The sequence below is a fragment of the Oncorhynchus nerka genome, linkage group LG4 (assembly GCF_034236695.1).
Source record: "Oncorhynchus nerka isolate Pitt River linkage group LG4, Oner_Uvic_2.0, whole genome shotgun sequence".
Lineage (NCBI taxonomy): Eukaryota > Metazoa > Chordata > Actinopteri > Salmoniformes > Salmonidae > Oncorhynchus > Oncorhynchus nerka.
In genome coordinates, this window is record NC_088399.1 from 32938845 (window position 1) to 32966371 (window position 27527).

The following is a 27527-nucleotide window of genomic DNA, read 5'->3' on the forward strand; positions in this document are numbered from 1 at the left end:
ACAACAATGATGGAGACAGAGAGACATCAAGGCAGACAGAATGGAGCCAGATAGCCGCCTCCTAGAGATCGTAAAGCCTGGAAAACAGCATTATAATGCATGATTATCTTTCAAGCTCAGATTTCTTTGGACAATCAAATACAGTCTGTCAGAGATCTGGTTCAGACTTCACCGCTCAATGGCAGTCAGTGAGAGGAATTGGTAGTGGTTGAGAGAACAGACAGATCAACTGTACATGTGAGGGTGAGGACAGTCCAGCTGCTTGGGTTGTGTGGTTGGTTGATGTCTATGTATCAAATTAAACAAGGTGTGAAAAAAAAGAAGAGTGCTTTGATTGTGTTGGAGTGCGACTTGAGGTCCAATTCTGTTAAGTCTCACTGGGCACTGGTAGGAGTCTGGTCGCAGCCTGGGTTGTGTAACTGTGGTTCTGAGTCCAAGCTGTAGGGCAGTGGTCATTCCTGTTTGGTCCAGGCATATCAGAAGTACAAAGCAGGTTCACTGCTGAAATCTGACAGCAAGGAGCTGTCTGCTGGGGTGAGCTGATTATATATAAAATGAAGAGCAGGGTAAGGGTGGAGAGAGAGAAATAGAGTTACTTTAGTAAATTATGTGCTGTTATGCCATTCTGATCCTTTTAAAGTAGCCCCACAAAAGTTTAGGTTGATTAATGAATGTGTCATATCATATACAGTACTAGTCAAAAGTTTGGACACACTTACTCATTCCAGGGTTTTTCTTTATTTTTCTACATTGAAGACATCAAATCATGTAGCAACCAAAAGAGCGTTAAACAAATCAAAATATATTTTATATTTGAGATTATTCTAAGTAGCCACCCTTTGCCTTTATGACAGCTTTGCACACTCTTGGCATTCTCTCAACCAGCATCATGATGTAGTCACCTGGAATGCATTTCAATTAACAGGTGTGCCTTGTTAAATTTATGGAATTTCTTTCCTTCTTAATGCATTTGAGCAAATCAGTTGTGTTGTGACAAGGTAGGGGTGGTATACAGAAGATAGCCCTATTTGATGAAAGACCAAGTCCATATTATGGCAAGAACAGCTCAATTAAGCAAAGAGAAATGACAGTCCATTACTTTAAGACATGAAGGTCAGTCAATTCATAAAATGTCAAGAACTTACAAAAAAAAACATTTTCAAGTGCAGTCGCAAAAACCATCAAACACTATGATGAAATTGGCTCTCATGAAGACCACCACAATAAAGGAAGACCCAGAGTTACCTCTGCTGCAGAGGATAAGTTCATTACAGTTACCACCCTCAGAAATTGCAACCCAAATAAATCCTTCACAGAGTTCAAGTAACAGACACATCTCAACATCAACTGTTCAGAGGAGACTGTGAATCAGACCTTCATGGTCAAATTGCTGCAAAGAAACCACTACTAAAGGACAACAATAATAAGAAGAGACTTGCTTGGGCCAAGAAACATAAGCAATGGATATTAGACCAGTGGAAATCAGCACTATGGTCTGATGAGTCCAAATTAGAGATTTGTGGTTACAACCGCCATGTCTTTGTGAGATGCAGAGTAGATGAACAGATGATCTCCGCATGTGGGGTTCCCACCGTGAAGCATGGAGGAGGAGGTGTGATAGTGTGGGGGTGCTTTGCTGGTGACACTGTCGTGATTTATTTAGAATTCAAGGCACACTTAACCAGCATGGCTCCCACAGCATTCTGCAGCGATGCGCCATCCCATCTGGTTTGCGCTTAGTGGGACTATAATTTGTTTTTCAACAGGACAATGACCCAAAACACACCTCCAAGCTATATAAGGGCTATTTGACCAAGGAGGATAGTGATGGAGTGCTGCATCAGATGACCTGGCCTCCACAATCACCCAACCTCAACCCAACAGATGGTTTGGGATGAGTTGGACCGCAGTAAAGGAAAAGCAGCCAACAAGTGCTCAACATTTGTGGGAACTCCTTCAAGACTGCTAGAAAAGCATTCCAGGTGAAGCTTTTTGAGAGAATGCTAAGAGTGTGCAAAGCTGTCATCAAGGCAAAGGGTGGCTACTTTGTTTAACACTTTTTTGTTTACTACATGATTCCATAGTTTTGATGTATTCATTATTATTCTACAATGTAGAAAATAGTAAAAATAAAGAAAAACCCTTGAAATGAGTAAGTGTCCAAACTTTTGACTGGTACTGTTGCCTTACCATAACTTCCCCTGACATCTGTGTGCGCTGGAAATTGGTGTCCCCCTGGTAAACAGGGTCATCAAGCTTATGTTCCTGCCAGCTGTTAAAATCCACTGTGTGCTTGGGAATGTAACTGGACAGATCTGAAGGCATAGGAATGGGGAAAGCACAATGCAAGTCTGTAGCACATTAGTTATTTATTATACATTCTTTTATTGCACGAGCTCATGTACACGTTGACTAAAGATTGGCAATAAACTGTGTAATGAATAACTAATCTAATTATACTGCATGTCTACTGTTTAAATGGGGAGACATTTATGGGAGAGCAGATAAAAATGACAGATATGTTTAGTTACAACTCACTGAAAGATAGTTTTTGCCTGCTGAACCCCAGCGGTTTCTTCATTAGGATGTAATGCTAACTCTGACCAGTAGGTGTCTCCCATGCTACATCAAACAGTAGCAGTTCGGTGCCAAACCACCATGCAGCCATTTCCAGATTACTAATAGGTTGTATGAATTCATTACTTTCCCTTATCGTACCCTCTTCACCATTAGAATAAGTTTCATTTAGTCAGTTTGATTACTTTCCCTTTAACTCTGTCCTCTTCTCACTCCAATTCCATCCCCTCCCTCTTCCTCTCATTCTATACGTTTCCTGCTTCCCCCCCCCCCCCCCATATTCCCTCTTTCTCTCTCTCACCAGTGCCGTTGCTGGTGTAGCTCGGACGAGGGATGTGGATGCGGCCCACCATGCTGGGTTGATCCTCCTCCTGACCTCCTCCCTTCCCTTCCGCCACCGCCTCCTCATCATCCTCCTCCTCCTCCTCTCCGCTGTCCCACACGCTGCTCTCTGAGGGTACTCATAGCTGCTCTGCATGCTCGACTCGTTGAACGATATCTTCAGCTGAGTGAGGGGGAACGGAGAAGTCCGTCAGTGATTTAAAGACACTCAAACATAAGACTCAGTGGTGAAATGGTAGGCCTGCTGTTTATGGTTCTCTTAAGGGTTGAGTGCTATGAATTGAATCTCCTATCAGCACTTTCAATTAGTAAGTGTACCAGAGAGAAAATGTCAGCTTCATGTCAATTCATGTACAAAGCTTGACATCAGGCTAACTCAATGATTGGGATTTCCCCTAGCTCTGCTTGCCACAATAATAATTTTCTTCCTCAGCACTACAAAGTCAGTTTAGTATGATAGTACAGCCACAAAAGATTCAACGCTGCAGAATTAAAATACCACCGGTTTATTGTGCATACTGTACTTTACTCCCCTATGATGACAGAATAGTTCTGACCACATTGAACAATAAAAGAAATTGGTTTCCTTATTACTGTATCATTAAATGTAATTTGGCTTATTGCATTGTCAGGCCGGCCTACTTTGATTGGATGAATTTCAACACCAGCATTGTATGTGTACGTGACCCAAACTGAACCTAGTAGCCTACACAAGCACATTATCTTGATATATTGGGGTTACCTTAAAGGCACTTGTAAATATGAGAATATGTGCTTGACCTGTGAGTTTAAATTTTCCAGTGTTGGCCTCTAGTATCATGGCACAGGGCAGGTGGCAGCGTTGCAGGGGCTGCTGGCATTGTGATTGATGGCTGGAAAGCTAGTTGTACGACATCTCCGTTTGGCAACAGTCCAGCGCTGCACAAACATGCCACCGTGGGGTGAGACTTTGTGGCAACATGTTGCAGAACGTGACTATCAACTTCACAACAGCCAACCTCAATAGTCTGAAGGCTTAATGAAGCTCAAAACATTGACCTTTAATGGCTAATAAGCTGTGACAATTAAGCATACAATGCAGATGGGTACATGTACAAAATGAGAATAGGCTATATCTCAGACATTCAATAACTCAAGTAATTTCTCAACTTCTCAGCCCCGATGATACTGTATGCTTTGATAAAACAAAAACCCATTGAGGCATGCTGCCTTATCGCTGATTTCGAAAGTGCTTTCATTTTCACTTGTGGTGCATTTTTCAGTTCATCATAATAAGCATGTGCTTTCAGAAGGGAAAGGACATGCATTGAACTCTATTCATAATCTAAGCACTATAATTAGACTGATTTATAAATCAGTCATTTTAATTCCTTACAATTAAAATTACATTAAAACCCAAGAAAGATGCAGATATCATATTAGGGACAAAACCAACTTGTTTTTTAATCATGTGATCTATCAAGACAGTGAATTAGTTGTGTGTTTGGCCTGGTCGTGGCTGAACCAGTGGCAGCCGTGGCCTTCCAGTGACAAAGACCAAATGAGGAGCACAAATACTATTTTTAAAAGGTATTAAATCCAGTCTAAAGCCATATCACTGGAGCTCCAGCCCCAAAAGACCATCAGCTTTACAAATCAGCTCTTTTAAATGTCTAAAACCCTCGCTCTCTCCCAAGTTCCCTCATCAACTTAATCACGCCAAAGCATTTCACCACGTGGCCCATGTCCTGCTTTAGGAGTCCATCTCCATGCCACGAGAGTGTATCAATAAAATCAGACTAGCCGCGGGGTTAGCTTCCTCTCTGTGTAGATCTGGGCTGAGACGTCAGGGCTGCCCCTCTCTCTGCCCACCCGTGGCTATGAAGGCCTGTATTATTCAAGAAGTGATTGCTGTCCTCCTCTCTGGGCACTGAGACAGGCCAACAGAGGGCCGATTCAGGCACCAGGCTCTTCCCATTCACCACTGCACACTTCAACAGGACAGAGACCACAGAACCAAATTGTCTGAGCGCTCTCTCACCCCAAAAACAGGACAATGACACGGAAATGACTCAGCTGAAGAGGATTTGAGCATTTGCTGTTGGTTTTTATGATTTTTTTTCCTCAAGAGAGTAGTGAGAGTGTATTAATATAGTGTTGAAAAAAATGGTGTCTGTTTGCAATTCTGTCTGTGCGGGAGAGAAAGTGCACAACAGAAAGAGTAACAATGCGAGAGAAGGAGCGAGCCAAAGCGAGAGGGAATTAAAATTTTCCAGGCCACCCAGCACGCTGTCCTAGTTTAGTAGAGGGTACAGTGACATGATGCACATTGAGACACACACGGTGGAATCTGGTAGAGTTCATCCCAACATTCTGGCAGCGGATTGGAGGGGAGCTCTGCTGTGGAAATTGGGTAGGAGCTACAGCAAGTACAAGAGTGCAGGGTTTGGGCATTTAAAAGGACCCATGAGCACCAACAAGTGAAGTTCGTAGGATAATGTCATTCATTTATATATATAAATTATATACATAGTACCAGTCAAAAGTTTGGACGCACCTACTGATTCCAGAGTTCTTATTTTTAATAGGTTCTACATTGTAGAATAGTGAAGACATCAAAACTATGAAATAACACATGGAATCATGTAGGAACCAAAAAAAGTGTTAAATCAAAATATATTTATTTTTTGAGATTCTTCAAAGTAGCCACCCTTTGCCTTGATGACAGCTTTGCAAGAGGTTCTCCTGCTCCCTTATAATTATCCGTGAATTCCTTTTTGATTGGTTTTTGTGAGAGATGTAGCCACTTTCGTTTGTTTCCCGCCGTTTCAATGGAAGTGCGTTGGGCTTCTCTTTTGCGGTAAAACCATGTGTGGTTATTAGGAGGATGAGGATTATTGGCTTCAACTTGGCCATCTATACAAATCCTTAAATTTAAAAAAGGAACCTGGTTTTTGGTCACTTTCTCATTATAAAAACAGCGATGGTGAGATTCAAATGGTGAGATGAATGCTACAGCTAGTCATGGCTTTATGTGTCCCTGCATCGGCCACATAGGCTACAGAAAGATTGGATGCATGGAGATTTATTTAGTCAGGCAATGTCCACATTATTCTCACATTTTAGAATGTAATAATAATTTTTATATCGCTGCATTGGCAAGGCCTAAAAAACAATTATTCTTAAAGTGGTAATGTCCTACTTTGATACTTTTTGCATGTTTTTTGGAGCAGTAGGGTTCTATATTAGGCCCTATATGTACAATTATATAACATTGAGGTCCTTGAACATTACAATGAAGTGCTTGTAGAAGTCCCTGAAAGTCCTTGAATTTTGCTTGCCAATGTCTTTATGAACCCTGCTTAGAGTATGTATAGTCCTATGTTGTTGTATAGGTGGAGTTATGGGCCAATATGCATATATTCATTTTTATTCCTCTAAGTACACTGCATGATCATCTTTTAGATTTTTGTTTCAAACCGTTTAGAAATTTTGATCACGATGTTACACATTGGCCCCATTATTTATAGAAAGACCCATATACCTGTTTAAACAAGTTTCCATCCTGAAATTAGGAATAAGCAAAGGCTTTGATTTCTGGTCAAATAGATGGAAAAAGGTTCTTAGACCAGTTTCACAAACTTGGTCTTAGTCCTGGGCCCCCCCAGGTGCACATTAAAATGTAAATACTACAGTATTAACAAGTATTTTTCACTACAGTGAATACTACAGTAAAGTCCCCAAAAACACTACAGTGAATACTATACTATTTATAACATAGTAAAATAAAAGTAGAGTACAGTAGAACACACTAGAGTAGTGCCTACTGTACATATTGTATCTGATTTGGTCTCGTCTGAACCAACCAAATATGGTGTTTGGGGGCAGAGCTCATTACAATAACAGCCAGTGTGTACAATAATTTCCAGATATGCAAAAGAAGGATATTGTATATTTCTACCTTTGTGTTCAGGATACATCACCATGAAGAGAAGGACATTCATATCCATAATTATACATTTCTGTATAGTACAAATCAGGGACCCATGATGAAATTCCGTTAACAAAATAAAACATTTCAAAGTCAAGGTGTCTTTCTGCAGACATCTTTGAATCTTAATTCAGAGCAGATATTTAAGAGCTTTTGGAAAACGTGGTCTCATAAAATACTGAGGGAGATTTTACTGTAATTTGGTTACCAAACTTTGCATTTGCAGTCTACACAGTTCTTCCAGCAAATATGTTTTTGTGAAGTTCAGTGTAAATTGTTCAAAGTAGTCTTTGTGCATAGAGTTATATATATTGATATTTTATTTAACTAGGCAAGTCAGTTAAGAACAAATTCTTATTTTCAATGACAGCCTAGGAACAGTGGGTTAACTGTCTGTTTGGGGGCAGAACGACAGATTTGTACCTTGTCAGCTTGGGGGTTTGAACTTGCAACTTTCCGGTTACTAGTCCAACGCTCTAACCAGTAGGCTACCCTGCCGCCCCATATGGTTTGTTAAACTCTGAAATCTGTTTGGCATACATTTTAAAGTAAAAAAACTGAATCAAAGCGTAATTGCATTACTGTGGAATTACCCAATTGTAGGTGTGTGTGGGTTTACATGGGTGTGTTTTGTGATAGGAGGGGAGGAGGGATAGCCTTGTTAATGCCCCTCATTGAGGTGTGGGACACACTGACCAGATGCCTGATTAAAGCTCATCTCCTGCCAGCCAGTTAATATTAGAATCCTACTACAATGGAGGTGACAGACAGCCACTCGCATACATTATCATATACAGAGAGGAGATTTGAGCGTAACCGATGTGAAATAGCTAGCTAGTTAGCAGTGCGCGCTAGTAGCGTGTCAATCGGTGACATGTCTCGCTCGGAGACCTTGAAGTAGTTGTTTCCCTTGTCGCTCTTTTTATAGAGCGATAGGTAACGACGCTTCGAAGGTGACTGTTGTTGATGTGTTTAAAGGGTCCCTGGTTCAAGCCCAGGTTGGGACAAAGATAGGAACGGAAGCAACACTGTTAGATGAGCATGGATTGGAGTTATTCCACTAACATGTTGACTAAACCATTGCAAAATAAATGTACACGTTATTCAATCATTTCATTCAAATTCCTCGCGGGCGTTTACGTAGCCAGGCGCTAAAATCGAACTTGCTTCTATTTTAGGCACTTGACGCGCTGCAAGTCCCGCCTCTCCCATCTACTCATTGGTTTATAAAACGAGCATATCATCCCACGTGGGTGTTTGAAAGATGAGTGTGGACATCGTTCCAGTCCAGTTGGTGGCGATAATGCACCTTAAAGGTGGTTACCAACAGCCATATATAATCCACAGAAGAACAAGACAACAAACAAGGAGAGATTAATAAAACATAAAATAAAATAAACTGCTTTCACCAGTAGATTTCTTTTCCGAGTAGAGAAAACCTGATTTGACTGAAATTTATAAATTATACAAAAATCCAGCAAAAAAATTAAATTAAAAATGCCCATATGCATTTCAGGTAAAATAACCCAATCTTAATCTCCCAGGACAAATAACCTAGCAACAGCAAACTATCTTAATGTCCTCAAATTAAAACACTACATGATCAAAAGTATGTCGACACCAGGTCGAACATCTCATTCCAAAATCATGGGCATTAATATGCCGTTGGTCCCCCCTTTGCTGCTATAACAGCTTCCACTCTTCTGGGAAGGCTTTCCTCTAGATGTAGGAACTAGAGGTCAACCAATTATGATTTTTCAACGCCGATATCGATTTTTGGGGGAAATAATGACAATTACAACAATACTGAAAGAACACTTATTTTAACATAATACATCAATAAAATCAATATGGCCTCAAATAATGAAACATGTTCAATATCGTTTAAATAATGCAAAAACAAAGTGTTGAAGAATGTAAAAGTGCAATATGTGCCATGTAAGAAAGCTAACGTTTAAGTTCCTTGCTCAGAACATGAGAACATATGAAAGCTGGTGGTTCCTTTTAACATGAGTCTTCAATATTCCCAGGTAAGAAGTTTTAGGTTGTAGTTATTATAGGACTCTCTCTCTCTCTATACCATTTGTATTTCATTAACCTTTGACTATTGGATGTTCTTATAGGCACTTTAGTATTGCCAGTGTAACAGTATAGCTTTCGTCCCTCTCCTCGCTCCTACCTGGGCTAAAACAAGGAACACATCGACAACAGCCACCCTCGAAGCAGCGTTACCCATGCAGAGCAAGGGGAACAACCACTCCAAGTCTCAGAGTGAGTGACGTTTGAAACGCCATCAGCGCGCACCCCGCTAACTAGCTAGCCATTTCACATCGGTTACACCAGCCTAATCTCGGGAGTTGATAGGCTTGAAGTCATAAACAGTGCAATGCTTGAAGCACAACGGAGAGCTGCTGGCAAAACGCAGGAAAGTGCTGTTTGAATGAATGCTTATGAGCCTGTTGCTGCCTACCACCACTCAGTCAGACTGCTATCAAATCATAGACTTAATTATAACATAATAACACACAGAAATACGAGCCTTAGGGTCATTAATAATCCGGAAACTATCATCTCGAAAACAAGACGTTTATTCTTTCAGTGAAATACGGAACCGTTCCGAATTCTATCTAACGGGTGGCCTCCATAAGTCTAAATATTCCAGTTACATTGCACAACCTTCAATGTTATGTCATACTTAAGTAAAATTCCGGCAAACTAGGCGGCCCAAACTGTTGCATATACACTGACTCTGCGTGCAATGAACGCAATAGAGGTGACAATTTCACCTGGTTAATATTTCCTGCTAACCTGGATTTCTTTTAGCTAAATATGCAGGTTTAAAAATATATACTTCTGTGTATTGATTTTAAGAAAGGCATTGATGTTTATGGTTCGGTACACATTGGAGCAACGTTACGCACTGCATAGATTATATGCAACGCAGGACACGCAAGATAAACTAGTAATATCATCAACCATGTGTAGTTAACTAGTGGTTATGATGATTGATTGATTTTTATAAGATAAGTTTAATGCTAGCTAGCAACTTAGCTTGGCTTACTGCATTCGCGTAACAAGCAGGCTCCTCGTGGAGTGCAATGTAATCAGGTGGTTAGAGCGTTGGACTAGTTAAATGTAAGGTTGCAAGATTGAATCCCCCGAGCTGACAAGATAAAAATCTGTCTTTCTGCCCCTGAACGAGGCAGTTAACCCACCGTTCCTAGGCCGTCATTGAAAATAAGAATGTGTTCTTAACTGACTTGCCTAGTTAAATAAAGATTAAATAAAAAGGTGTAAAAAAAAAAATAATAAAAAAATAATAATAATAATAATAATAATAATGTCCAAAAATACAGATTTCTGATTATGAAAACGGCCCCAATTAAATCGGCCATTCCGATTAATCGGTCGACCTCTAGTTGGAACATTGCTGCAGGGACTTGCTTCCATACAGCCACAAGAGCATTAGTGCGGTTGGGCACCAAAGTTGAGCAGTCGGCATTCCAATTCATCCCAAAAGTGTTCGATGGGGTTGAGGTCAGGGCTCTGAAGGCCAGTCAATATCTTCCACACTGATCTCGACAAACCATTTCTGTATGGACCTCACTTTGTCCACGGGGGCATTGTCATGCTGAAACAGGAAAGGGCCTTCCCCAAACTGTTACCAAAGTTGGAAGCACAGAATCAGCTACATTAGGATGTCATGTTGTAGCGTTAAGATCTTTTCACTGGAACTAAGGGGCCTAGCCCGAACCATGAAAAACAGCCCCAGACCATTATTATTCCTCCACCAAACACTACAGTTGACACTATGCATTCGGGCAGGTAGGGTTCTTCTGGCATCCGCCAAACCCAGATTTGTCCGTCAGACTGCCAGATGGTGAGAGTGATTCATCACTCAAGGAGAACGCGTTTCCACTGCTCCAAAGTCAAATGGTGGAGAGCTTTATACCACTCCAGCTGATGCTTGGCATTCCGCATGTTGATCTTAGGCTTGTGTGCGGCTGCTCGGCCATTTCATGAAGCTCCCGACGAAAAGTTGTGCTGACGTTGCTTCCAGGTAGTGAGTGTTGCAACCGAGGACAGAAGATTTTTACGTGCTACAGGAGCTGTTCCTCCTAGATGTTTCCACTGCACAATAACAGCACTTACAGTTGACCGGGGTAGCTCTAGCTGAGCAGAAATTTGTAGCAATTACTTGTTGGAAACAATGACGGTGTCACGTTGAAAGTCACTGAGCTCGTCAGTAAGACCATTCTACTGCCAATTGTTTGTCTATGCAGATTGCATGGCTGTGTGCTTGATTTTATACACCCGTCCGCAAAGGGTATGGCCCGAATCCACTAATTTGAAGGGGTGTCCACACTTTCTTTTTTATATATAGTATAGTTTGTTCACAGTTGGTTTTGGCATTTTAACCTGCGTGTCATGAACGTGTCTGGTGGAGATAAACAATCAACATGCGCACAATGACACGCGGAGCCGGTTTGATCAGCATGTAACGCACAACATTTCAATTCCAATTTTTTAACCAGCCTTAAAGTAGACAGCAGCTCTACAGAACACAAAATAGTACCAGGAACCATTGGTTTCTGAACTCGCTAACAACCATTAGCAAATCTTCAACCATGTGTTAGTAACCACACTTACTGATTTAGTGCCTTGAAGTACCACCCCCTACTCCTTACACACAGTCAATCATGTAGGCAGAATCTCACAGCTGTGGATGAAAGTGTTTGTTTGCTACAGTGTGAGCCGTCTCTTAGATACAGTCAAAGAAAGAGAATATGACAAATTAATGAAAAAGTGATATGGTCCATTACAATGTCAAAGCTAAGGTGAATATATACACCAAATGTACAAAACATTAGGAACACCTTCCTAATATTTAGTTGCACCCCCTTTTGGCCTCAGAATAGCCTCAATTCATTGGTGTCAAGTGTTCCACAAGGATGCTGGCCCAGTTCTTGACACACTCAAAACTGTTGCGCCTGTCACCTACTACCATACCCCGTTCAAAGACACTTAAATATTTTGTCTTGCCCATTCACCCTCAATAGCACACATAAACCATCCATGTCTCAATTGTCTCAAGGCTTAAACATCCTTTAAAATCAGTCTCTTCCCCTTAATCTACCCAGATTATAGTGGATTTAACAGGTAACGTCAATAAGAGATCATAGCTTTCACCTGGGTTCACCTGGTCAGTCAATCATGGCAAGAGCAGGTGTTCCTAATGTTTTGTACACTCAGTGTCAGGAGTAAGAGAGAAAGCAAGTGCTGTGTATGGACCTCTTCCTTATGCTGGAATCCTAATGGCAATATAGAATGGCCGCGGCTTGCGTTGCCAGGGTGACAAATGCCATAGATAAATGGGAGAGAGGAGGTGGAGCACGAACAGGCAGTACAGGGCTGAGAGGGAGAACGAGAGAGAGTGGAAGAGGCATGCTAGTAGACAGACAGACCGTATTGTATATGCTCATTGAAAGAGGGAGAAATAGGGCATAGCATTTGAGAAAACTAACTGAGTCTGATTATAACCTTACCACAGAAACACAGTGCAAGAACATAATAAACCACAGAAAACCATGGCACTACAGACAGATATGATCTGTGAGAAAGACCATCTACAGTACATGCAGTTGGTGCTGTAACTGTCACAGTGGGGTTAGAGGGGAATGTGAATATTATGTGTTTGTATATAAATAGACAGTAGCACTGAACACACACAGTGTTACATATACAGTCAGGCAACATTATCTACAAGAACACACTGAGAAATAGTGATATTAATAGGGGCTGTTCCATCTGCCCACATGACCTCAACACACAGTACTGTTTTTATACATCCCCGAAACCACCTACGCATCATTCTATCCATCCGGTTCTCAAACACTTCTCTTTTCCTCGTTCTTTCGATCGCTCTGACACACACGGGTCAGGTCTGAATTAAACATGACACTGACGCTTTGCGGGATGAATTCTAATTAGTGACTGGCGGAGCTATACAAATGACACAGGCTGTATGAGAGCTGTGTGTGTGTGTGTGTGTGTGTATGCATGCATATGTAGGTGCAATATTTGACTGTGTGTCATCATTATGTTGTTGGCATTGCCCCAATAGTTCCGTTTCTCACCCTGCCCGCCCGGGCTCACAGAACTCTACAGCCAGATAACACTCACTGGAACGGTCACGCTTGTCACAGGCGCCGACGAACCGCACACAGGTCGGAATGAAGCTGAAGACCCAGTATCAATGGCATATTTACACCTCGGTATGGGTCTTGAGGGAAACACTGATCTCTGCTGCTGCAGTAGATGCACCTTAAATACACAGACCTACTGGAGAGGCACAGGCAGGCAAGCGTGTGACGTAGTCATGATGAATGTTCCAAGATGCTGAGATAGTGGCTGAAACGGTTCATCTAAACCACACTGAGGCTCTTGGGTCCGACAAACAAACACACACACAGTGCGTACAGAATCAAGCACACCCAGGCAGGTACAGTTGAAGTCGGAAGTTTACATACACCTTAGCAAAATACATTTAAACTCAGTTTCACAATTCCGGACATAATCCTAGTAAAAATTCCCTGTTTTAGGTCAGTTCAGATCACCACTTTATTTTAAGAATGTGAAATGTCAGAATAATAGTAGAGAATTATTTATTTCAGTTTTTATTTCTTTCATCAGAAGTGGGTCAGAAGTTTACATACACTCAATTAGAATTTGGTAGCATAGCCTTTAAATTGTTTAACTTGGGTCAAACGTTTCGGGTAGCCTTCCACAAGCTTCCCACAATAAGTTGGGTGAATTTTGGCCCATTCCTGCTGATAGAGCCAGTGTACCGGAGTCAGGTTTGTAGGCCTTCTTGCACACACACGCTTTTTCAGTTCTGCCCACAAATATTCTATGGGATAGAGGTCAGGGCTTTGTGATGGCCACTCCAATACCTTGACTTTGTTGTACTTAAGCCATTTTGCCACAACTTTAGAAGTACGCTTGGGGTCATTGTCCATTTGGAAGAACCATTTGCGACCAAGCTTTAACTGATGTCTTGAGATAATGCTTCAATATATCCACATCATTTTCCTCCCTCATGATGCCATCTATTTTGTGAAGTGCACCAGTCCCTCCTGCAGCAAAGCACCCAAACAACATGATGCTGCCACCCCCGTGCTTCACGGTTGGGATGGTGTTCTTCGTCTTGCAAGAATCCCCCTTTTTCCTCCAAACATAATGGTCATTATGGCCAAACAGTTCTATTGCCATTTCATCAGACCAGAGGACATTTCTCCAAAAAGTACAATCTTTGTCCCCATGTGCAGTTGCAAACTGTGATCTGGTTATTTTATGGCGGTTTTGGAGCAGTGGCGTCTTCCTTGCCGAGCGGCCTTTCGGGTTATGTGGATAAAGGACTCGTTTTACTGTGGATATAGATACTTTTGTACCGGTTTCCTCCAGCATCTTCACAAGGTTCTTTGCTGTTGTTCTGGGATTGATTTGCACTTTTCACACCAAAGTACATTCATCTCTAGGAGACAGAACGCGTCTCCTTCCTGAGCGGTATGACGGCTTCATGGTCCCATGGTGTTTATACTTGCGTACTATTGTTTGTACAGATGAACGTGGTACCTCCAGACATTTGGAAATTGCTCCAGAGGATGAACCAGACTTGTGGAGGTCTACAATTTTTTTTCTGAGGTCTTGGCTGATTTCTTTTGATTTTCCCATGATGTCAAGCAAAGAGGCACTAAGTTTGAAGGTAGGCCTTGAAATACATCCACAGATACACCTCCAATTGACTCAAATTGTCAATTAGCTTATCAGAAGCTTCTAAAACCATTACATAATTTTCTGGAATTTTCCAAGCGGTTTAAAAAGGCACAGTCAACTTAGTGTATGTAAACTTCTGACCCACTGGAATTGTGATACAGTGAATTATAAGTGAAATAATCTAACAATTTTTGATAAAATGACTTGGGTCATGCAGAAAGTAGCTGTCCTAACCAAAACTATAGTTTGCTAACAAGAAATTTGTGGAGTGGTTGAAAAACACATTTGAATGACTCCAACCAAAGTGTATGTAAACTTCTGACTTCAACTGTACATACACACTAGACAGAAATACACACTAGACAGAAATGCAGACAGAGACCGACACACATAGTCAAGGAGAGAGGCAAAGACTGAAGCGTGCAGAAGAAAACGAAGTAGTGAGATAAGAGGAGAGAAGGAGGAAGTGTGATGAGGGATGGGAAATGACTCCAGGTGGTAAATAATTAAACACAATGGACCTTTACACCTGGAGCACACAATAATTGGATTTCCTGTGTTACAGACACGGTGCATTGGCATTATTTAAGTATAAACATTTTTAACTTCCCTTACGCATGGCATGACTTTCCCACAACCAATAAAAAACAGTTTCTCTTAACATTGGACAGAGGAATGCACTATTGTAAACCATGACTGCTGCCAGGATTGTAATTTTCCAATTTGAGATATTTCAACTAGGGCTGATCCCAATTAGTTGACTAGTTAATTGTTTGGTCGATGGGCTGTTGGTCAACAGTGATTTTTTATTTGTCAAGCAGTGTGTGAGATAGATAAATAAAAGAATGATGGCACACGAGACACCCGTCTGATTTGTACCCTTCTCAGTAAACTAATCCATTGGAGGCCACGTGAATGGCACAGTCCAAGAAGAAGGGAATTGTGGCCAAAATGCACATCTCTACAGAATGTGCTCTCTCCCAACAATTGGTCCACATTCATTGTTTCATAACTTCATTGTGTGAATTGTTTGCCTTGATTGTTTTTACATTTTTTTTATTTAACCAGGCATGTCAGTTAAGAACAAATTATTATTTACAATGACGGCCTACTCCAGCCAAACCCAGACGATGCTGGTCCAATTGTGCGCTACCCTATGGGACTCCCAATCATGGCCGGATGCGATACAGCCTGGATTCGAACCAGGTACTATAGTGCCGCATCTAGGACTGAGATGCAGTGCCTTAGACTCCTGTGCCACTCGGAAGCCCTATCAGTTCCCCATTACATATATTTATTTTTTACCTTTATTTAACTAGGCAAGTCAGTTAAGAACAAATTCTTATTTTCAATGATGGCCTAGTGGGTTAACTGCCTGTTCAGGGGCAGAACGACAGATTTGTACCTTTTCAGCTCAGGGATTTGAACTTGCAACCTTCCGGTTACTAGTCCAACGCTCTAACCACTAGGCTACCCTGCCGCCCAATATCACCAGTAGTAGCCTACATTTACTTTGAATTCCTAATCTGTTTGTTTGGTTATGGTCATTTCTATTAATGCATTTAATATATTATTGCAGTCTTTCACCATTGTCATTGTTGGAGTGGACACGTTGTTTGCACAGCATACAACCTATGCTACACATGTGAGAAACAAGTTTGGGTTTATTTCATTCAATTTAGTCATTTGTTTGAAGCGCTACTTGTCAATGTTGAGTAAGGACACACCCCTGACTATGTGTAAAAGTAGGCATATAGACTACCTGGCCTGCCTGCAAATGTAGGCATATAAATATGTGCACATTTGGGGATCGGATATTATTTCTGATTGGCTTAATGAACCACGACTAATGACCTGTGGAGCTTCTCAAAGTAATGTTTTCTTCACCTCAAATAGCAGGCAAACAAAGTCTGTTTTTACATCCATTGAGAATTACAATAGTTCATCAATGTAGCTGAAAGATCTTTCCAGCTCTCTCCCTTTTCTATAACCACTCAGCGTGAAAGGGAAAAATATCATGCCCTGATCCAGTGGAAATGTCATAAAATAGATCTACTTGATGAGCTCTTATCTCTAGGGAAAAATAGCCTACTGCTGTGTCTGTCAAGCTCACTGGTGGAAAGAGGGCCCTACATTTTTTTTCAATGTTGCAAGTTTGCTAGCACAAGCTTCTGGCTGGACCAAAGTTGATACAATGTTTAAAGTTGGTTGCAGACAGGCCATGCGTAGCCTGTGTGTTTTATAGAAAAGAAAATACTTTTTGTTGATAATTTTTACCTGCGGGCTGCAATGTTTTTATTTGTTGGCTTTATGTAGATTATTTTTACATAGTTGGCAATTTCAATAGAAATAACTTTTTAGGTTGGGACGGCAGGTAACCTAGTGGTTAGGGGCGTAGGAATAGTAACCCAAAGGTTGCAAGATTGAATCCCCGAGCTAGCAAGGTAAAAAATTAAAATCTGTCGTTCTGCCCCTGAACAAGGCAGTTAAACCCACTGTTCCTAGGCCGTCACTAAAAATAAGAATGTGTTCTTAAATCGACTCTGCAGCACTACTTTGCCCCGACAAGAAAGGGCTGTTTGAAAAGGTTTCCCTGTCAAGATGAGCAGTGACACGGCGTGTTGAGGACATCGCAGAGAATATGGAACAGTTGAAAGACAAGGTAAAGGATTTCACCTATTTCTCCTTGGCCCTGGATGCGAGCAGTGATGCACGTGACACGGCGCAGTTGTTGATATTCGTAACCCCAGACTTTGAAATTGGAGGTGATTTCTTCAGTGCAGTCAATGAAGAGCACAACCACAGGGAAAGATTTATTAGAGGAGGTTAGTAAGTGGGTGGCAAAGCTGGGACTGAGTTTTGAAAAGTTATCCAGTGTGACCACTGATGGGTGCCCAAACTTGGACAGGGAAAAAAAAGGATACAAGATCAAGTAGCTGAGCTGAACTCAGATCAGAAAATTATTTCCCTGAGTTGCATTATTCATCAGGTGCACTGAAAATGTGTTGAAAATTAAATGAAAAATGTGTTGAAAATGAGTCATGTTGGAGAAACAGGTCATTAAAGTGGTAAACTTCATAAGATAAAAATATTTAAACCACAGGCAGTTTGTCTCACTGTTGGAAGAGAGTCCGGTCATGCAGATCTCCCCTACCATACAAACATGCGATGGCTGAGTTTGGGGAAGATGCTTAAAAGGGTGTGGGACCTGAAGTCAGAGATTGCAGAGTTTTTTCAAATGAAAGGAAAATATGTGGATTTCCCTCAACTGCAAGATAAAGAATGGTTGGCTGATTTTGCCTTCACCGTGGACATCATGGCCCTCATGAATGAACTGAATTCCAGACTACAAGGATAGGCCTTTTTGCACATCAGATGTACAGCCTTGTCAAAGCCTTCAAGGGAAAATTATTCCTCCTGACCCGCCAAGTAGAAGCCAACAATCTCCCCCACCTTCCGACACTACTAGTCGGTTCCCTATCAGATGACCAGCGGGAGAAGTATGCATCGCTGCTGTGTGCTTTGAACAGTGAGTTCTCTCGTCATTTTGAGGATTTCAAAGTGTTGGAAAATGTCATGCTGTTGGTTTCCTCTCCTTTCACCTTCAATGTGGATAATGCTCCCACTGACCTGCAACTTGAGCTTATCGATCTTCAGTCTGATGCAGTGATTGGAGAAATATTCAAAACAATGTCACTGACGAGCTTCTAAAGATTTAGGAGTCATGCTTAGAAGATGTATGTAATGTTTGGGATAACCCATGTATGTGAACAGACAGACGGTGATGAATTATAAGTCAAGGCACAGATAATCTCTTACTGACTCACTTCTCAACAAATCCTGCACATGGCGACGTCAGAATCTATACCGGACTTCACTGCTCTAGTCAATGCCCATCAGAGACTTCACTACTCACACTGAGTAGCTTAAATGTAAAGTTGAGCTTATTTATGTGCATGTTGAAAAAGCAAAATAAGAGACATATCTGGACGTGATTTACAGTAGATATATCTTTCGACACATTCATACACATGATGTATAATCCTGTAATATGATACCTTGCTGATTCATATCATCCTACTTCATTCTGGCCTATGTGACAGTGTAACATCATGGGTCCAAACTACAGTAGCCTATACTCCTCATCATGAGTCCCATATCTGGATAACAGGCCCTAAACTCCTGAGCACTAAATTGATAGCTGACACAGTTGCGCCTGACCAGCCTGGAAGACAAACAGCAGTTGAGTGTACTATCAGACAGCCAATACAGCAGACAGTCACAGGCCCCTCCACTCACTTCCTGATGATGACGACATGTGACATGGCCTTCTGCTGAGAGCCAACATGACAATTAATCGACAAAGACCCATGAATGTGCTATAGGTGTGTGATTGGGACTGCTATTTTATGTTTTCTGCTTGATAAACAAGGAAATCTGTACAAAAGACACAAGGATCAAAGCATTTTAAATAAAAGGTTATAGGTTTTCAGTGATATGTTTGTGGAAAAGATTCAGGCCATATCATGAGAAGGAAGTACATTTGAAAATAGTCCAGCCTCAAGAATTAATCTATGACCAGAACATCTCGTTAGGGGTATGCTCCTGGCTGTACTACTATGGGTATTTAGGTTCCATAGGGTATTATCAGCTTGTCACAAGCACTTTTTCATTTGAATAGAGGTTATTTACAAGTTTAATATGGTAGCCTACTTGTAGTCTGGAATGACTGGAATTACTACAACACAACAACAGTACTTAAGAGAACAGCCCGGTCACCAAACCTTTAAAATCAGCTTGAATGAATAGATCGGTTCTATCAATTACACATTACTCAGCTGCGTAGGTCCAGGCACAGGCCTTCCACTGAGAAAACACATGGAAATGGCAACATGGAAGCACAGAATACAAAATGGCAGGAATGGTCTCTTCTCGTTCTGTCACGAACACATGGGCCATCTCCTGTTTCCTATAATAACTGGTCACCAACCTCAAAAACAACCAGCCACTCCTCCCAATCTCTTCCTGCCAGCTCAATTTCTATTCAATGACAGAGAATTGCCACCATAGACCACAACAAAGAAATACACCAAAAGTTGTTCCAAAAGGTACTAAATGTATTCGGAAAGTATTCAGACCCCTTGAATTTTTCCACATTGTTACATTACAGCCGTATTCTAAAATGTATGAAATAGTTTTTTTCCCCACCTAATCAATCTACACACAATACCCCATAATGTCCAAGCAAAAACAGTTTAAAGAAACGAAATAATTAAGCAATTTAAAAAAAATATCACATTTACATAAGTATTCAGACCTTTCACTCAGTACTTTGTTGAAGCACCTTCGGCAGTGATTGCAGCCTCGAGTCTTCTTGGGTATGACGCTACAAGCTTGGCACACCTGTATTTGGGGAGTTTTCCTATTCTTCTCTGCAGATCCTGCATCTTTCCCTCATTCCTGACAAGTCTCCCAGTCCCTGCCGCTAAATAACATCCCCACAACATGAAGCTGCCACCACCATGTTTTCGCTTTGTCATTATGGGGTAGTGCGTGTAGATTGATTAGGTGGGGAAAAAACTATTTCATAAATTTTAGAATAAGGCTGTAATATAACAAAACGTGGAAAAAGTCAATGGGTCTGAGTACTAACTGAAAGCACTGTATGTTATTACACATTCTGTAAAATCTATTACCATTGAGAGAATCTAGGCCAATCAAATTATTAAAGCCTTATGCAAATCAACCCTGGTGCAGTGTGACCTATATAACCAACTATCACTCCTTAAAGATAACATCACAAGCAAAGAGTAAAGGCTTAAAGGACAAGCGCGATTATCCAACACACTATCCAAGATAATGAATACAGAATTACAGTAGGGCTAGGTGTAAAGCATGTACATGTAAGGGCCTTATTTGAATCTGTCATAATGATTTGAAAGCAATGCTGAGACTTAACTCCAACACACTGCAGAATCCCCCCCCCCCCAACATTCAGAACTGAACAGGCAACCGTGGCCAATAAATGAGTGGAAGTACATTTTTTCAGAAACATAAGAACCTAGTAGGCGGCGATACACTGGTTTCAAGATCCACTCTCTTATATTGATGTGTTTGAAAAACTTTACATCCAGCAAGCTCAGTTCCTCTTGAAATGGATTTGAATAGGAAAAAGCACATTTGAAAAACTCATCCCAAATGCTGAAAAGGAAACTCACACAGAACCATAGCCAAGTAATTCCACACAATTCCATAGGCCTACCCTTGATGCTTTTGTAATTGCTGCCCTGCCCTAGCTTTAATACCAGAGGAACCTTGGCCGTGGTAAAATGATGACCGGGAGGAGAAGTATGCATGTACATACAACAAAGGCGAGGGAATTTGGTGAGCCCAAACATAGCATGCCTAATGAATTCTATAGAGTTCAGAGTACAAAAACACTGATTGCTTCTGAGGGGCCTCATTACTGCCTGTGTTCTCTGTCTCCTGGCCAGGGACAAACACAGGGACACACACACACACACACACACACACACACACAACCTGCGAATTTGAATTTGGCCCGCGGGCCACCAGTTGACAATTCCTGCTGTAGAGTTAGTAGAATTTCATGTTGAATATCCTACATTTAGCAACAGAGGCCTGAGTAATATACAGTGCATTCGGAAAGTATTCAGACCCCTTCCCTTTTTTTGTTACCTTACAGCCCCATCAATCTACACACAATACTCCATAATGACAAAGCGAACAGGTTTTTAGAAATGTTTGCTAATTTATAAAAAAAAATTAAAAAAACAGAAATACCTTACTAACATAAGTATTCAGACCCTTTGCTATGAGACTCGAAATTGAGCTCAGGTGCATCCTGTTTCCATTGATCATGCTTGAGATGTTTCTACCACTTGGGAGTCCACACATTGACAGAGCTCCAGAGTACCTCGGTGGAGATGGGGAGAACGTTCCAGAAGGACAACCATCTCTGCAGCACTCCACCAATCAGGCCTTTATGGTAGAGTGGCCAGCCAGAAGCCACTCCTCAGTAAAAGGCACATGACAGCCCACTTGGAGTTTGCCAAAAGGCACCTAAAGACTCTCAGACCATGAGAAACAAAATGCTCTAGTCTGATGAAACTCTTTAGCCTGAATGCCAAGCATCATGTCTGGAGAAAACCTGGCACCATCCTACGGTGAAGCATGGTGGTGGCAGCATCATGCTGTGGGGATGTTTTTCAGCGGCAGGGACTGGAAGAGAGGAAGAGATGAACAGAGCAAAGTACAGAGAGATCATTGATGAAAACCTGCCCCAGAGCGCTGAGGACTTCAGACTGGGGAGATTGTTCACCTTCAAACAGGAAAACGACCCTAAGCACACAGCCAAGACAAAGCAGGTGGGGACAAGTCTCTGAATGTCCTTGAGTGGCCCAGCCAGAGTCCGACTTGAACCCAATCGGACATCTCTGGAGAGACATGAAAAAAGCTGTGCAGCAACGCTCAACATCCAACCTGACAGAGCTTGAGAGGATCTGCAGAGAAGAATGGGAGAGACTCCCCTAATACAGGTGTGCCAAGCTTGTAGCATCATACCCAAGAAGACTTGAGGCTGTAATCACTTCCAAAGGTGCTTCAACAAAGTACTGAGTAAAGGGTCTGAATACTTATGTAAATGTGATAGTTTTATTATACATTTGCAAACATTTCTAAAAACCTGTTTTTGCTTTGTCATTGTGGGGTATTGTGTGTAGATTGATGAAGGGAAAAAAATCAATTTTAGAATAAAGCTGTAAAGTAATGTGTGACGTAGAAGTCCGTCACTGGCCGCGGGCAGCATTTGGTTCTTTAACGCACACACATATTCATCACTCCTCCCTGCGCCATTATACCATAAGTTAACAATGTGGGTCGACACACAAATTAACTTCTGTCTTGGTGCATGTATTTCACACTTGTCAATGTTCATATTTGAGAGATACAATAATTATTATACTTATCAATGTTGTGGATGAGCGCATTGTTTGTTTGTTCTGTTCCTCTCTCTCCATCTCGGTAGCTTCCGGGTATGCTGGAAAAGGACCCGAGCTAAGGGAATTGGGTTGGCTTTATAGTGCCTGTCCCAAATGGCTCATTAATGCATATGGGCATATTGAAAGATATTGTCAGTAGTGATGTAATGTTGTAAATGTTATGTTGTGATATTGTTTAAAACCGTGTTGCAATGTATATCCTTTAGTATGTTTAGTTCATGGAAAATGTAGGTTTGTATTGTTAATTGATTAATTAATTAGGGTTAATTGTTCTGAGGGGAGGGGGCTAGCCCTACAAAAGGAGCCTCTCAGTCATGGGGAGGCTTTTTTGGATTGAGCTGTGGATGGGGCAGCATTGTTTTTAAGCTGTCCCATAAGGTAGACGTTGAGGGCAGTACTGTTGTTTTTTGTTCCGGAATCACTTGTAAATAAACACCTTTGCACAGAAGAACTTTTGCGGCTCCGCCATCTTTTTTATTTTGATAGAGGTTTAGGTTATCCAGTTTAGCCTTCTGGCCTACTCTACGTGACATAATGAAATGTGGAAAAAGTCAAGGGGTCTAAATACTTTCCGAATGCGCTGTACATAGTTTTTTCCCTTTCTTCTTTGGGACAGACAGGGTTGTTTGGCATGAGGCCTTACATTAACCTGTTGGTAAAAGGCCTACACAATGACACCACACAATGACACCACACAATGACAGATAAAACAGGCCTACTTAGACCAGGGTCCTGGGGTGAACCTGACTAATAGACAGCCCGTTCAGTCCCATAGCTTAGACAGGTGGGTGTCTGGTACTAACCAACTCAAGTCAGGTTTTCCAAACCAAATCCTGGGGATCAAGTAACGGGTTGATCAGATCAGTATGCTTCAAGCAAAGACATACCCAATAAAGCACTAGTAAGGAAATAAATAACATACATTTGCAGGACAGTGGTCAAAAACACTGCAAAATAAAAGTGCCACACAAACAATATAATCTACAGAGGTGTGGTATAATGAGAAGGGCTGAAAAGCAGACCTAAATTAGAAGTTTAGCCTAGTCCACTCCATAGACATTAAAACCAGCTGATAGTGATAGCTCCAACATCATCCACTTATTTCTATGGAAAACTCCCAATGGGACATGAAGGAAGTATTTTAATTTGAAGAGCGCGTCCTCTGCATTCATTTTGGTGTCACGCGTTACGGTGTTCAGAGTTTGTTATAACCAATTCATTGATGTGATTATGATATAGGTCAAGCCCTATTGGTCATGTACATGCGAGGTATACATGTAAAGAGAGCCAGAGGTTGAGGGAATGTTTTTCCTAAACAGATTATTGATTTCAGTAACATAACTTTTCATTCAGAAATGGGTAAAATTATGTTGCATCTTCAGCAACACGGACAGCATGATAAATACTGATGTTCTGTAGTGGTCGCTGAAGCAGGGAGGAGAGAGAGAGACAATGGATGCTAGTCACACAGTCACTCGCTGTCTTTTTTTTAACACAGCGCCACAAGTCTGAGCCAGGCGGCACAATCAAATCAATTGTGGTCAGACTCCATCTAGTCATTTGTGTCTTAATTATTTAATCAAACAGTGTGCTTAAAGCATCAGACAAGCTCAGTGCATATATTTGATTTGATTAAAACACAGGATGTGTCTATATATGGAAAAATAGGTTTTAAAATTTCAATCAATCGATTGGTCGAAAGAACAGACTCTTGGTCAACCAAGATTCTATTTTGTTGGGGACAGCCCTACTAAGGATCATGGTGAAAGTGGCCATAACTAGCAAAGGATCATGGTCTATGTAGTTGTTTTCATCTTGCCTGAGAGTTAACCTTAATGTCAATAGCATAAGGGCGCGAGCACATGGTCCTGTGTGTAGACAAATGTAGTAGTCAGAATGGATCACTATTTAAATATCTAAATTTGTAGAGAACTTTAAAATAATTAATCGTGGGGATGAAACTTGATTATAATAAACAAAATTAGAGCGCAAAACAGCAGTCTAAAAAATGATTCTGCCAATCGTTATTTATATAGGCTTTCTAGGGCAGACCAGGGATTTTGGCACCACTAGGTTGCTATGCAGTAGCCGACAAGCAGAGCTCATGACTTCACGGTCCAGACCAGACACTGGGGGCTAGGCCCACTCATATGCATAGTCGCATAAAAACATTGTTTAATTATACTAAATGACAAAGCACAAATGGAAAATGAAAACATTATCACTGTAAAAAAGGCTTCTTTAGATTAGTGTTCAAACAGCATGTGAAGAACCACGAGTTGGGCACTGTGTCTCACCTTCTTGCCAGTGGAGCCTGTCTTGATGAGGCAGGAGCGTCCCAGGGACTGGTAACCACCAATAACCTCTATCTCCTCCACAGCAGGGTAGCGCTTCTTCAGCAGGGAACCCAGCTGGGTGTAGGGGGCCTGGGATGGCGTGGGGGGGGTCTGGGCCCCTCCGGAGGGCTCCTGGGGCTCTGGAGAGCCAGGCTGAGGCTCTGACTTACGTTTAGGCACCACAGTGAAAGTATTCCCCTTCCGCCCATGCACCACTAGAGTTGGACTGGGGGCTACAGGCTTCGAAGGGTCCACATCTATGTCATCTATGTTGGTGACAGGTAGCTGGTCAGCTGGGGCATCCTCTGGAGGTGGCGACTGGATAGAGGGAACTGAGGAGGGTGCTGGGGATGGAGAGGGGGGCTGGGTGGCAGTGGGGAGAGGTGGGTCTGGTTTGGTTGGCCTGGCTGCCCTCACCTCCTCTTTCCTCTTGGAGGCTGCTGGGGTGGGTGGAGGGGTAATGGGAATTGGCACTCCTGGAGTGGGCATCTCTGCCAATCTCTGGGAGGGAGGAAACTTGATGGGGCTGGAGGGGGCCGTGCTTCCCGGGGAAGAGGCTGCTCTGTGGCGTTTGGGGAAGACTGTGAAGGAGTTGCGGGACTGGAGGCGCAGGTTGGCAAGGGCACGAGCCTGGATGTCCCCGGAAGGCAGCAGGGAGAGGTCAGGGCGGGGCGAGGGACAGATCTTGAACCCTGGAGAGGGGGGAGACATCAGGGGTGTGGTGGGGGTGGCAGGGGACTCGGCACGAGCACGGCAGGTATCCGGAGAGCATGGCACCTTGGATTTGGGGGGCACCTCTGTGCTCTCCCAATCGCTCTCTCGGAAAGGCTTGGTCTGGGGGCCATCTGCCTTCTCTCTGGGGTTGACCACCACACTGTGTCCCCCACTCACCTCAAAACGCTGGCGGTAGGAAGACACTGATTGAGGGGGTCCAGCAGAGTGCAGGATGCTGTCAGGCTCATAAAGAGGGGGCTGTAGATTTGGTTTCGAAGACTGGGAGCTGGGGGAGACTGAGGAAGATGACTGTGTGGTGCCTAGGGTGCGGACTGGTGAGCTAGGCTGGGCGTGTGATTTGTATTTTGGCACCAGATCTGGCTGTGGCTTGGGTCGTTGTCTTGGCCTGCTTGAACTGGTCTCCAAGTCCAGTAGGTTCTCTGTGCTGCGAGACTTGGGTTGCAGTTTTCCGTAGTTGCTGTCAAATTTCTGCAGCATGCGGCTCACCCTGCCCTGACCCTCTCCTGTCTCGAATGCGCCCTCGTGACAAGGATGACTTAGCGTACTCAAGTTCTCCTCGCTCCTGCTTAGTGTGGTGTCATAAATAACCACCTCCTTTGCCCGTATCTCGGTCACCCCACCAGCTCTCCTGTCCAAGAGGTCATTGAGGGAGCTGTAACTGCTTAGCCCATTCTGCTGCAGATAAGACCCGCTTTTTATTCCACTGGCCCCCGGAAAGTAATCCGGATCGGATTCTATGATAATGATATTCTCAGCGCGTATAGTCCGAATTCCAGGTACACTGCCATACAATTCCAGTATGTGCTGGACGGGACGAATGGCACACTCCCTGTCCTGCCGTTTCTTTCGCTCCTTCTCCAGTTTGATGAAGGGATTCTCCTGCAATGGGCCTAGACTGTCCTGCAGAACCAGACTTTCCTGTCCCTCGCCATCGTTTACCGTTTTCTCCGAGTCATACGGGTCGGTGGCAGTCAAGGGGTCTTTGTTAGTTTTCACCGGCGAGAGCTCTGGGGAGGTGGGGGAACTGCCACGCTTGCCTGCAAAGTGCTGGCTCGCTGGAATGATGGTGTAGTTCCGAACTGAATCAGCGTTGGTTTCATTGTCTTTTTTGGGGGCGCTGCTGTTTCCCGTTACTTCGCCATTAACCCGCGATGAGCTCGCGCTAGGGCAAAGCTCAGCCGCTCCTGCTCCAGACCCGCCACCCTTTGCTTTCCTCCGCTCCAGAATCTCTCGTTTCCAGGCCGGCATCGTCGGGCTCTCCTGCCCAGCCTCCTGGCGGAGAACACGGACTTCTCCTCCACCAGACATTGTGGGGAGAAATGTAATGTATCCGGGAGATGGTGTTCCCCGACTGGGGAAGAAAGCTGTATGTCGCTGTACCTGCAGCGCCGAAAATCGCATACACACTTACATCCCCACGGTCTCTTTCGGTCTTTCTGCGTTCTTCCTCCTCTGTCTGTGACTCCTGCCCCGCCCTCCGCACCTGTAAATCTACGTCATTATTCAGTCTTAAGAACAGCGCCCCAAGAAGCAACCTCATTTGGTGATATCGATTTGGAATACACCCCATTTTCACAGAGTACCACCCATCAAAGGAAATCCCTCCTCTTTCTATTGTTGAGTAAGTAAAGAGAAACTGTCACTCAAGGAAATTCAGTTCAGCCCCACTTTTACGGTTTAACCCTTTCAGTGAATAAATTGAAATATGTTATCATAAAAGCACGTATCGACTCAATTGTTCTTTTAAAAAAAACAAAAAAAAACAATGCA

The 27527-nt window shown here is 42.6% G+C and overlaps 1 protein-coding gene across 1 annotated transcript; it reads right to left on the reverse strand.

Moving 5' to 3' along the window:
* Positions 1-378: 378 nt before the first annotated feature.
* On the reverse strand, positions 379-27245 carry LOC115122442 (taperin-like). The gene is given in 5 exon segments (XM_029651651.2): positions 379-539; positions 2191-2315; positions 2879-3031; positions 3034-3082; positions 24984-27245. Coding segments are annotated over 5 exon segments (2565 nt in total). The 5' UTR covers positions 27159-27245; the 3' UTR covers positions 379-476.
* Positions 27246-27527: the final 282 nt, after the last annotated feature.